This window comes from Gobius niger, assembly GCF_951799975.1.
Source record: "Gobius niger genome assembly, chromosome: 9".
In the NCBI taxonomy this organism is placed as follows: Eukaryota; Metazoa; Chordata; class Actinopteri; order Gobiiformes; family Gobiidae; genus Gobius; species Gobius niger.
The window spans coordinates 5739277-5751845 of NC_136860.1; the positions used below are offsets into that span (position 1 = coordinate 5739277).

Consider the following 12569-nt stretch of genomic DNA (forward strand, 5'->3'; position numbering starts at 1 on the left):
ACAACAAATACCATAAATATTTAATAGGGGAATTTGTGTGACTGATATAAAGAAATCAAGAAGACAAACGACAGAGACAGACCTTCAAACCATCCCCTTTCATGGCGAGGTTTCAAGGATTTATTATTCTATTCCTTTTATACAATGTCTACTCCGACAGATAAGCTCCTGACTTTCTACATTTGTACAGAAGCCTGATGAGTCCAAATGGTGTATTCCCAAGAATAAGCAGCTCTCTGCTGTTTTGATTTCTTAACAGTAGCCTGTGTGGAGAAAGGTTGGAGACCCCTCACAGGGCAGACACTGAAGAACATTAGTCAGTTGTGTCGACGTTGTAGAGGAGTCTTCTGTCGCCTCCACACCAGCGCAGCAGACACAATAGGGAGTCAGTTTGCTCAAACACTGGACTGAGTGTTTATGAAGATGGCAAAGGCAACGAAGCTGGAATCTGGAGGTTCAGGCTGCAATCACAATCCAGTCATTGCAGTGTGAATGGTCGCAATGAGGCATGGTCGTCACAAGCTTTTCAAAAGTGTGTGTGCTTGTGTGTTTGCGTGTGACGGGGGGGAAAAATTTAGATGTAATTTCTTGCTAGTGCATTTTAGATAATAAATAATATATACAGCTGTTCTTTAACTGCTGTCAAAAATATACCATTAGTTCTCAAATAATATATTTTTAAGGGAGAAGGGTACATTATCTGAGCCCTCCTTCAAATTGGGGCCTCTCAGCAGATGCCTGGTTAGTGCACTTCATAGTTACGGCTCAGCATGTAAGTACAATGAAACGTTACAGCATTAGTATGATGTGCAGTATAGTGGCGGACTAAAATGATTAAAAAAAATAATACTGGTGGTGCTCAGGATCATTGACAATTTTACAATTTATAAATACAGAGACCATTTATTTTTTCATTTATTTAAGCTATGGGTGTTTCGGATTTAGTTTCGATACAATCATGACCAATTTAGGTTGATTTTAGGTCATGTTTTGAAATCTAATCCAATCTCAGTTTTAGTCCTGGTGGTTCTTGAGGGTAAAGTCTGTATTTCATGAGCTGGTACTTGGTGAGAACCAACTACCACCATGGTTCGTAAACTTGTGTCAGAGAGGGGACAACGCTGTGTGAGACCAGCGAGTTTAAAAGCCCAGGGACTTGTGTCAGAGTGGGGACCGTGGTGTGTGTGTGTGTGAGAGAGTCCAGCGAGTTTAAAAGCCCAGGGACTTGTGTCAGAGTGGGGACCGTGGTGTGTGTGTGTGTGTGTGTGTGTGTGTGGGAGAGTCCAGCGAGTTTAAAAGCCCAGGGACTTGTGTCAGAGTGGGGACCGTGGTGTGTGTGAGAGTCCAGCGAGTTTAAAAGCCCAGGGACTTGTGTCAGATAGGGGACCGTGGTGTGTGTGAGAGTCCAGCAAGTTTAAAAGCCCAGGGACTTGTGTCAGAGTGGGGACCGTGGTGTGTGTGTGAGAGTCCAGCAAGTTTAAAAGCCCAGGGACTTGTGTCAGAGTGGGGACCGTGGTGTGTGTGAGTCCAGCGAGTTTAAAAGCCCAGGGACTTGTGTCAGAGTGGGGACCGTGGTGTGTGTGAGAGTCCAGAGAGTTTAAAAGCCCAGGGACTTGTGTCAGAGTGGGGACCGTGGTGTGTGTGAGAGTCCAGAGAGTTTAAAAGCCCAGGGACTTGTGTCAGAGTGGGGACCGTGGTGTGTGTGTGTGAGAGTCCAGAGAGTTTAATAGCCCAGGGACTTGTGTCAGAGTGGGGACCGTGGTGTGTGTGAGAGTCCAGCGAGTTTAAAAGCCCAGGGACTTGTGTCAGAGTGGGGACCGTGGTGTGTGTGAGAGTCCAGCGAGTTTAAAATCCCAGGGACTTGTGTCAGAGTGGGGGCCGTGGTGTGTGTGAGAGAGTCCAGCGAGTTTAAAGGCCCAGGGACTTGCGGACGATGCTCTGAGCCAGTGAGTAGAACTGCTCCCGGTCCTCGCGCCACATCTTTGAGGCGTCCACATTGGCTCCGCTCTCATCATTTGGCTCTGTGAGACAAATCACATTTACAAAGTCACAAATGCAGCTGGGAATCACAGGGGACAAACACCGTGAAATTACAACCACTAAATACAATAACACAACAAGCCTCATTTCATTTCAGGTGTCAGGTGTCAAAGCTCACACCCACTTGCAGGGGTCACTTCTCAGGGTCACGTTCACAAAAACGCTAACAAACCAGCCTGTAAGTTCATAAAAATACAAATGCTTTATAATAAGATGCACAGTGTTTTCCCACAAAATGTCTAGCGGTGTTTAACCAAAAAGCTTTCATTATACAATACATTAAAAGATCAGCTGACTTCCAGTTCAGGTGGAAGTCCATCCCACGTCTGGACCATGCCATATACGATTATTTATTCTTCTTCATACTCCTGGAATCCAAGTAGCGATATTTCCTGATGTCATATGAGGTTGGTGGTGTGTCCTTGCTCCGTGTGGGCCTGCGGGTCTTAGGGGAGTGACTGCAGTCACGGTTAATGACAGGGTCCAGAGCTCCAGGCAAACCTTTCACACCCAAACTAACCCGTGCACACACAGTTTACAGCTCCTGGATTAGGCTTTACACACACACCGTAGCCTCGGCTCTTTCTAGTTTTATCATTTGACGAAAAACACTGCAATGAATTGGTGAAAAAAAGGATTTCGAGATTTTACGTACATAAATAGAAGAACAAAACGTACTGCAACTTTTCTGTTCTTCAAAGTGTGTACATTAAAAAATCTGTAATAACTAGTTGTTTTTTAAATGAAACTCTCAATACATCAGGCCAGGAATAAGTTATTGGCAAATCCAACTTTCAAAAATCAAGTGAAGTCCAGAGGGCTGCATGAGGAAGCTAGTTGAACTTGTCTTGGATTTGGGTCGCCGAACCCAGACAGGGAGCCGCTGGACACTGGTGCTACTACAAAGTGCATTATCAGTCGGTGATTCTCTGAGGATTTATGTGCGCGTTCATGTGGAACAGGAGGAGTGAGCGGCCAATCAGATGATCAAAATCCATCACTAAACTCATGACGACTTTATTAGCCAATACAGCGTCATGAATGGCACATCTGAACCAAGCAGCACATAAAGACAAGATGAGAGGACTACTTTCACATTTGTTAACAATCTTTATTAGCCTACAACTTAACACTCGTTCAGATAATAAGAAAGGTTTTTACTATTATCTGAACGACAAATTCAGGAGATATCCATAAAATAAGATTCCCTCTATCAACGTTATATGTGGATTAGTATTGCTCTGACGAGGAACAATGGATCAACTTTGAATCATCAGTACGTCCGTCGTCAGCCCTTTCTGCTGCCCAGCAAAGATTTCCTCTCCATAAGACAATGAAGTGCATTTCTCCTGGCCTCGTGTATCAGCCTCACTGAATTTAACCACGAGAGAGAGGAGTGACCACATCGCAACATCAGGAGTGTCAACACATTGACAGGTTGACACCATGGGACAGTCCGTCTCTCAGTAGTGTCCGTGTCAAATGAGTGAACTAACTACATAAATGGACCAAAATTGTACAGCAATAGTTCACAAGTGACTGAACTGAAACGGTTGGACCCTTTATGTGTAACTTGTTTGTAGCAGTGGTTGCTGTGTGTTACCTGCTAACATGCTGACCACGGACAGCAGGATCTTCTCCACACTCTGCACTGGGCTCCAGCGCTCCGCACTGCTCTCGTAGCCCATGGGGTCGTCTCCGGGAGCATGCAGGATGGAGATGCACACGCGCCCGTCTGGGTAGACTGAAAGACAAAGATTCACTGGGTCATATGATAAATACTACTAATTCTATTACTAGAATACTCTGGTGCTATTGCAGACATTACACTATACTGTGCTACTAACTGTAGTGCTTGTACTGGGCCTAGTAGTTGTTGTAATTGCAGCATTAGAAGTCTTTTTTTTGGTGGGTGGGGTGGTTGTTGTTGGTGCTGGCAGTGCTGTAATATGTTGTTTCAGCAGGAAATTTGTTTGCACCCATTTTTTTTTTACACTAAAATAATACATTTATGGCTGTATTTTTAAACACTGAATTTGAAACCATTGTACCTTTTGATATCAAATAAGTTATGACACAACCTTCAAAACAGCCATGATAGTAACTATGGTAACGGTCACAATGATCAGCACCCTCTGTGTCAGCACGTTTGACCTAAGGTCAAAATATTTTCTCATAAGGCTACAATCCCGTGTGGTGTGTTCATGAACATATACTGTCAAAATCAATGTAAATGCAACACATTTCAAACCTTGCATTTTGTGACACTGAATTTTAAAACACAGCACTGACGTTCATTTGTTATTTTTTTGACAGATTGATATTTTAAACATCATTTTGTTCCCGACCTTGGCGCGACACACTTTACTACAGTATCAGCCCTGTCTTCAGACATAATGACAGGCCGCTCCTGTAATCAGCACAGTGTCTGCACTGACATCATGTGTGACACCATAAGGGCTAATCACACAGGAGCCACACACTAAGCACACGCTAAGCACCTCTGCTAGTGTCAGAACACAGGGCCCGGACACTTAGAGACACAGTAATGAGCTGCTCCTGGAGGAAAGCCCCTCTTCAGTTCTTCACCATTACTTACCTGACTAAGGCTGACGCCACAACTCTAGTCACGCCTTGATTGATCCCTGACAATCTCTCTTACCCTATTGTGTATGTTTTTGTGTATGTGTGTGTGCGTGTGAGCGACGACTCACTGTTGGGGTGGAACATATCACAGGTGAACCTCATCTTGGGGGGGCTCAGGGGGTAATCCGAGGGGAAACTGAGCACAGCCGGGAACACTCCGCCTTCAAAACAGGTGTCCTGGGGCCCCCTGCAGGACACACATGTCAAAACGTTCCAGCTGACAGAGGTTAGGATATCTCCACAGGAGGAGTAGAGCCCTAATCTGCTCATGAGAAGAGTATTCTTCAGGTATTTCAGACTATAGCATGTTCTGAAATGCCATGGGATTCATGTATGAGACACATTAGACCACATTTCCCCAAGAACACAGTTAACACAAAAACAAAACACATTTTGCTGTGGATTTAAGTCTCCCTCGTCCCATGTCACACTAACATGTCACACGTCAGTGGAATAAGTTGCATACAGAGCTGATAACAAGCACAAACTGTAAATGCCATTATCAATGTATGCATGATGTTTTTATGTATTTTATTATAACATCAGCCTGCCCAGGGACTACAGGTGGAAAGTAGCACTAGAGCTATGACCTGGTACAACGCATCTCTCCCCTTGAGGTCAATGTTTATTGTACACTGTCCCCGTTTTTCTAAAATATCATCATTTTTCACTTACTTTCCCTCATAAAGTTTCCACATGATAAAACTGCCTCTTCACTGGTGTCAAACTATGATTAATGACATATGGGCAATAAAGCGCTTCTCTTTGGTCCTCATGGCGGGGAGTTGACATAATAATTCTTTAGATCCAAGTTGTGATGCCCCCCCTTTTTTTTACTTTGCCCCAAGTTTTCACATTTTTCCATAAAATGTTTCCTTATTCTTGCACACAATTTCTCCCATTTTTTACACATTTCCTGATAGGAGATGAACCTATGGTAAATTTGCAGATCTTCCACACATTATTGTTCTGATTTCTGGCTGAGACGACAAATATCGGAAAAAGTATTGTTAAAGTATCGATGTCGTTAAAGGACTGGTACAGTAAATGTGTAGTACTTACATGATAAGAGCCTCCCACTCAAAGAAGTTCTCCTCATTGGCTGGACCTGAGACAGAGGAGCAGAGGTCACCATGACAACAATGAGCTACATGACAGTGGACAGGGGAGAGGGTTGTGAGGGGTCTGACCTGCCACGATGCCCTCCGGAGGGTTCAGCGTCAGCTCTGGAACAAAACACACAGCTTTTAGTCTTTCACATGAAAATAGCTTTGTTTTCTCCATTCATTCCCAGGGTTCAGTGTTAGCATTCACTGTATCACTGTCTCATATTCAATAAATAATGGTCATGTCATGTTAAAAAGTACAGAAATACTCTTTTAAAGAAAACTAAACTTTTGAGCACAACTGTATATAAAGCAGTTAGCAAAGTAGTTGAGTGAGCAGTACACTACATTCACATACACACTCACAGTCACCACTTCTGATCATTCTGATCATTCAGCCGCTTCACTGAAACAGGGACCAAAAGTGGGCCATGGAACCATTTTCTTTGAGTCGCAAGCCTTTGCCAGGTAACTCTTCTTGAAGTATTTATCCACTGAAACTGCACGGTGGCGCAGCAGTTAGCTTGTGCTTCACAACTAGAGTTTCCATGATCTCTCTGTGTCTGTGTACATGACACAACAGATGGAAATTAGCCCACGGCTACAATCCGTGTTTACATGCATGTGTCCCATGTGTGCTCATTAACATGCACTGTCCCGACCAAATCAACAGGACTGGGTACCGTTAAACACTACTAGATACTACTGTTATCCAAGGAATAAAGGTATCGAATAGACCTATCGACTAGGTTGTTTCAGTTCAATTTTTTTTTTTTTAAATGTAAATATTGTTTTCTGGTTCTAGATGACAAATATTTTAGGTAAACAAACCTTCTGACTCACTAAAAGAACAAAACAGGAACAGTCTATTCATCAAAAGGTCAAGTGTTAAAGACACTCAAACCTTGCTGCTGTTTGGACTATACAGCAGTTGAATTGAATACAATATTTTATTTCAAGTCACTAAAAGTAACAACATCCACAAAGGAAGGGAGAAACTGGCAATACATTCATATCTCAACATTTTCCTTGATAAAACTATATTTTTTGCAAACCATCAGAAATATGTGACAGTGAGCTGGAAGTGTTTTAGAAACTTTTTGTTGGTTTTGGGACATTGGACATAAACTCAATATTGTAAAGTTACATATCATCCAGACAGCAATTTCGATATTATCTTAAAGACGATATATTGGCCATCAGTCTAAAAAAACAAAACAAACAGTCCCTTGTCCCACTGCGAGTAAACTAATATCCGACACATAAATAAATGTAAAGTCTGTGTGACTTGCCCCTTATGTAAAGATATGTTTCTAATCTGGTTTTAAGGTGAACTCATAGTTAACAGAAAAACTTATATGATTTATGTTTTGACTGTTAGATTAATTTACGACGAGACTTTCTCTCAGTAAGTGCTCAAGTACATTCACTAAGTATTTTTCCTCCCCTTGTCTGCGTATACACATATTACTTTTGACTTGTACTTGAGTGAAATGCTACTTCAAGCCTGTAAACACAAGTTTCCAGGCGTTAGCTCCTGGCTCCAGCAGGGCTAACTCAAACAGCGGGACTAACAGGGCCTGGTGCCCGCCACACTCACGCTTGTACTCCGCCATGAGCCTCTTGAGCGCTGTCCCGGCCATGGCTGGAGCTTTCCGGGCCTCAGAGCTGCTTCAAAGCGGGGAAAAGGGCTCCAATAACGGGACAAAACTATGCTCTAAACAAGCGCAGGCCCCCATACACTCACGGAGCATGCGCACAGGACTGTTCCGGTGTGGCTCCGCGCTGCAGCGCCCTCTGGTGGGCGGGAGCAGTGAATACATGTATTTACTGTTTTTTTATTTATTTATTTACAATTCCATGTACAAAACAAGTAGGGCACTATTGATGATCTGTTCGGATTACAATGTTCACAAGCAGTAAAATAAAATAAAAAATAAAAATAAAACAACAAGGTGCAGTATAGTTAGAGGTTAATGTACTTAAAGGGGTTATACAGTTCTGGGTAGCTTACTCAGGAGTTCATAAACAGATTCATAAATATATTCGTTATCATTGGTGCTAATATATTTGAGGGATTTTAAATAACTGTCAAAGTCCACAAGAAAGTTTGGGGATGATTTAAGTAATTTTTGTTTATGTATAAAGAATTTTGCAAGACAGAGAACTAAATTATAACACAGTCCATTGTTCTTGTTCTGAAGAAGAGTTCCAAAAGTTATGTTGTCTCTTGAGATGGGGATTGGGATTTCAATTTGCCGTTGTATCCAGTCCTGTATGTTCTTCCAAAATATTTGAGTCTTGGTACATTAAAAAAAAAAAAGATCCGTTGTCTCCATATTGTTCTCACAGAAAGTACATGTGTTATCATCAATATTAAAATGCTTTTTTAGCAATTCTTTCGAGGGATTAACAGCATTCATGATTTTAAAGTGTGTCTCTTTGGCTTTTGGTTGAATAGGAAGTTTTAAGTACAGTGTCCTTAGTTTATTAATGGATTTTTTAATCAAATTTATAAATTATGTTGTTTTTGTTGATTTTCCCAGGGAATAAAGTCTCTGTAAGGCATTGTCTAATGAATTGATTAGAGCATTTCTTATCCGTGAGCGATACTCCATGGATGGATATGGTGCCCAGCTGTGGATTTATAGGTTGGTGTTGATGTTTCGGGTTTGAAATATAAATTCTTTTGGCAGCGCCTTCAACAGTTTTGTAAATTCAGATTTAGGAGGATTGAAGTTGTATTTGATACAAAAGCCTTCATAATTTAGGAATTCACCATTTGTTTTCATCAAGTGTATAACAGACCATATATTCCTATTCAACAATTCTTCATAAAACAGTGACTTATTTCTATGTAGTATGTACCTATTATTCCACATTATCGTCGCATGTGGTGAATAATTGTGCACATACGATAGCTTCCAATACAGTCATACTTGCTTGTGGAACTCTGACAGTTTAATTGGCAATTTATTCATATTAAAATCAGACAGGAGCGATAATTTTAGACCACCTAGTTTGTTGAAAATAAATTTAGGGATACAGTACCAAAAACTATTAGAATTGAGCCAGGCTTTTAACCAGTTTACTTTCAGTGTACCATTAAGGCATTGAAAATCTATTACTTTCAAGCCCCCATCATTTATTTCTTGGACCATTTGATTTTTTCTGATGTAGTGTGGCTTGTTAATTGTATTAATAGCTTTAATTAAGTTGTTTGAAGCCGGCGTACTACAGGTTGGGTAAATTAATCTCAATAGACTCTCCATTTTTGTCAAATAAATACGACCAAATATAGAGAGATACCTCTAAAGCCATATGTTTAATTTCGATTTACTATTAGCAAGTTTAATTTGGATGTTCATAGTGAGATTGGAATTACAGATATATATGTTCCCAAATATTTAATTTCTGATTTAATGGGAATATTGCATACTTCTTTTAAGGGTGTGTCGTGAATTTAAATTTAACGTTACCCCAGAGGCATCAGAGAAATGTTTTATTTTTTCAATAGCAATTGGAATTTGTTTGTGATTTTTTTTTTTTGAAAAGTGTCGTATCATCCGCTAGTTGACTTATGATTATTTCTGTACCAAAGATGTCCAATTTATTAAGATCCCAGCAATTTTTTAAATATATTGATAACATTTCACTTACTAAAATAAATAAACACGGCGAAATTGGACACCCTTGAGGAATAGATATTGAACCTGGGAGTGGTTCCCTTAGATAATAAAACACAGCTACTGATATTCTGATACAGACCTCTGACTAAATTGGTGAATTTAACTCCAAATCCAAGATGTTCCAAAACTGAGAAAATAAATTGGTGTTCCACCGAATCAAAAGCTTTATAGAAATCTAAAAAAAGGATGATGGTAGACTTCAGTCAACTGCCTTAAAGGGGGGGTATTATGCAATATCGACTTTTTCAAGCTTTACATCCTGTTATTATGTCATTCCCTCATTAAAAACATGCCTGAAGTGTTGCCTTGGCACATTCACGTATTTTTGAGTAATCTGTAAAAACTCTGATGGCGGCCATTTTAGGGATAGGTTTGCCTGAGTCCTCCTAGGAACGCCCCCACCTCCTGGAGACGCCTCCGAGCTTTCGTCACCAGCCGAGTAACCAACCACTGCTCCTCAGCAGAGCCCCCTCCCCACTGATGCCACAGACAGCGTGTGGAGGGGGCGTGTGGGAAAGGGTCAGAGGTTCTTAAAGAGACAGAGGCCTATTTCAAGACATTCACTACAGCCATTTTGAGAGAGCGATTTTATACAAGGCAGTTATTCTAATTTACTGCATTTACAGACCAACAGAAGGTTTAGTCATCATTGTAGTGTGCTATAGACTGGTGCCATGTGATTGAAAAAAGCACAATACCCCCTCTTTAAATCAAACTTTTTTTAAGACCGAGAGGTAAAGTACATACATACAAAATAAATATTAATAACAGTTAAATATCAATTAAATTAATAATATGGTGTTGAGATAAATAAATAGGCCTAGCAAAAACTATGTACCTGCCTGTGACTTTGAGAAAGCCATTCATGCTTTTAGAACGTCACGACTTGATTATTGTAATTCTGTGTACACTGGTCTCGGTCAGCGTTCAATTCATCGCCTCCAGGGGGCGCTAAACGCAGCTGCTCGTCCCCTTACAGGGACCAGAAAGCGGCAGCACATCACCCCCGTGTTAGCTGCTCTACATTGGCTTCCTGTGTATTATAGGATAAGGTTGTGGTCTTTAAATGTCTCCATGGCGCTGCTCTGTATTTGTCTGAGCTTCTGGTACGTCACGCCCCTGCTCGGGCTCTGAGATCTGCTGATCAGCTGCTTTTAGAGGTTCCTCGCTCCAAGTATGTGACCAAAGGGGACAGGGCTTTCTCTGTTGCAGCTCCAAAACTGTGCAATGACCTGCCTCTCCACATCAGAGCTGCACAGACACTGGACCAGTTTAAATCGTTGCTTAAGACACACTTTTATGCTAAAGCTTTTAACACTGTCTAGCACATATCTGCCCAAATCTGAGCTGTTAGTGCTTTGCTGTTTTGTATATTGTGTTTTGTTTCTTCTTATTATTATTATATAAATAAATAAATAAATAAATAAATAAATAAATAAATAAATAAATAAATAAATAAATAAATATATATATATATATATATATATATATATATATATATATATATATATATATATATATATATATATAATCCAGCACCCTGAGACTGTACGCTAGCCGTAAGGAAGGAGGCCGAGGACTAGTGAGTGTGAGAGCCACTATCCAGGATGAAACATCCAAGATCCATAAGTACATCAAGGACAAGGCTCCAACAGATGACGTGCTCAGTGAATGTCTCAGACAATGGGGAACAGAAGATGAGGTGCTGGAGGTTCCGTCATGGGAGGACAAGCCCCTACACGGCATGTACCACCGAAACATAACTGAAGTGGCGGATATACAGAAATCCTACCAATGGCTAGACAGAGCCGGACTAAAGGACAGCACAGAGGCTCATCATGGCTGCACAGGAGCAGGCCTTGAGCAGCAGAGCAATAGAGGCCCAGATCTACCACACCAGACATGACCCCAGGTGTAGACTGTGCAAAGAGGCCAATGAGACAATCCAGCACATAACTGCAGGGTGTAAGATGCTGCAGGGAAAGCTTACATGGAGCCCCATAACCAAGTGGCTGGTATAGTGTACAGGAACATCTGTGCAGAGTATGGGCTGGAAACCCCAAGGTCAAAGTGGGAAACACCTCCAAAGGTGGTCGAGAATGACCGAGCCAAGATCCTGTGGGACTTCCAGATACAGACGGACAAAATGGTAATGGCGAACCAACCGGACATTGTGGTGGTGGACAAAGAGCAGAGGAAAGCCGTTGTGGTCGACATAGCAATACCAAGCGACTTCAACATCAGGAAAAAGGAACATGAGAAACTAGAGAAATACCAGGGGCTCAGAGAAGAGCTGGAGAAAACCTGGAGGGTGAAGGCATCAGTGGTGCCCGTGGTCGTTGGGGCACTCGGGGCAGTGACTCCCAAACTGGAGGAGTGGCTCCAGCAGATCCCAGGAAATACATCAGACATCTCGGTCCAGAAAAGTGCAGTTCTAGGAACAGCAAAGATACTGCGCAGAACCCTCAAGCTCCCAGGCCTCTGGTAGAGGACCCGAGCAGGAGGAAAAAGAGACCGCCCGCGGAGGGTGAGGAAGAGTTTTTTATATATATATATATATATATATATATATATATATATATATTCTGTACTGTAGGCCTTTCGTGAAGCACTTTGGTCAACAACAGTTGTTTTAAATACATATATAAATAAATTTGATTTGATTTGATTTAGCAAAAATAGATTAGTCAGCTAAACTAAAAAGGTGGGTCTTGAGCTGCTCTTAAAAACATTTTCGTTCTCTGCAGCCCTGAGCTCCTCCTCAGGTGGTTCCAGAGGCGAGGGTCGTAATATTGGAAAGACGCCTCACCATGAGTCTTTTTGTTGACTTTAGGAATAACTAGGAGGCTCCTGCCAGAGGAGCGAAGGTGAAGGTTCATAAGGTAAAAGCAGTTCTGAAAGATAAGAAGGACCAATTAAGACATGAGACCTGAGATCCTCTTTTTAAGAAGACTAGAAAGCAGGGCATTACAGTAGTGGATACGACTGGTGATAAAAGCATGTATTAGCGTCTCCGTGTTGGCCCGAGAGAGAATGGGGCGGACTCTGGCTATGTTCTTTAGATGGTAAAAACCTATCTTTGTGATAT

At 41.5% G+C, this 12569-nt stretch overlaps 1 protein-coding gene across 2 annotated transcripts; it reads right to left on the reverse strand.

Moving 5' to 3' along the window:
* Positions 1 to 1675: 1675 nt before the first annotated feature.
* ube2g2 (ubiquitin-conjugating enzyme E2G 2) lies at positions 1676 to 7559 on the reverse strand. Of its 2 annotated transcripts, XM_079562459.1 has the most exons (7): positions 7393 to 7559; positions 5877 to 5912; positions 5749 to 5794; positions 4755 to 4873; positions 3644 to 3784; positions 1915 to 2021; positions 1676 to 1851 (listed from the first exon to the last, which is right to left on the reverse strand). In XM_079562459.1, exons 1-7 carry the CDS (start codon positions 7433 to 7435, stop codon positions 1846 to 1848), a joined length of 498 nt encoding a protein of 165 aa, XP_079418585.1. In that variant the 5' UTR covers positions 7436 to 7559; the 3' UTR covers positions 1676 to 1845. The 2 variants fall into 2 exon arrangements, with proteins under 2 accessions (XP_079418585.1, XP_079418584.1); XM_079562458.1 differs by having other exon boundaries at positions 1676 to 2021.
* Between the last annotated feature and the right edge of the window lie 5010 nt (positions 7560 to 12569).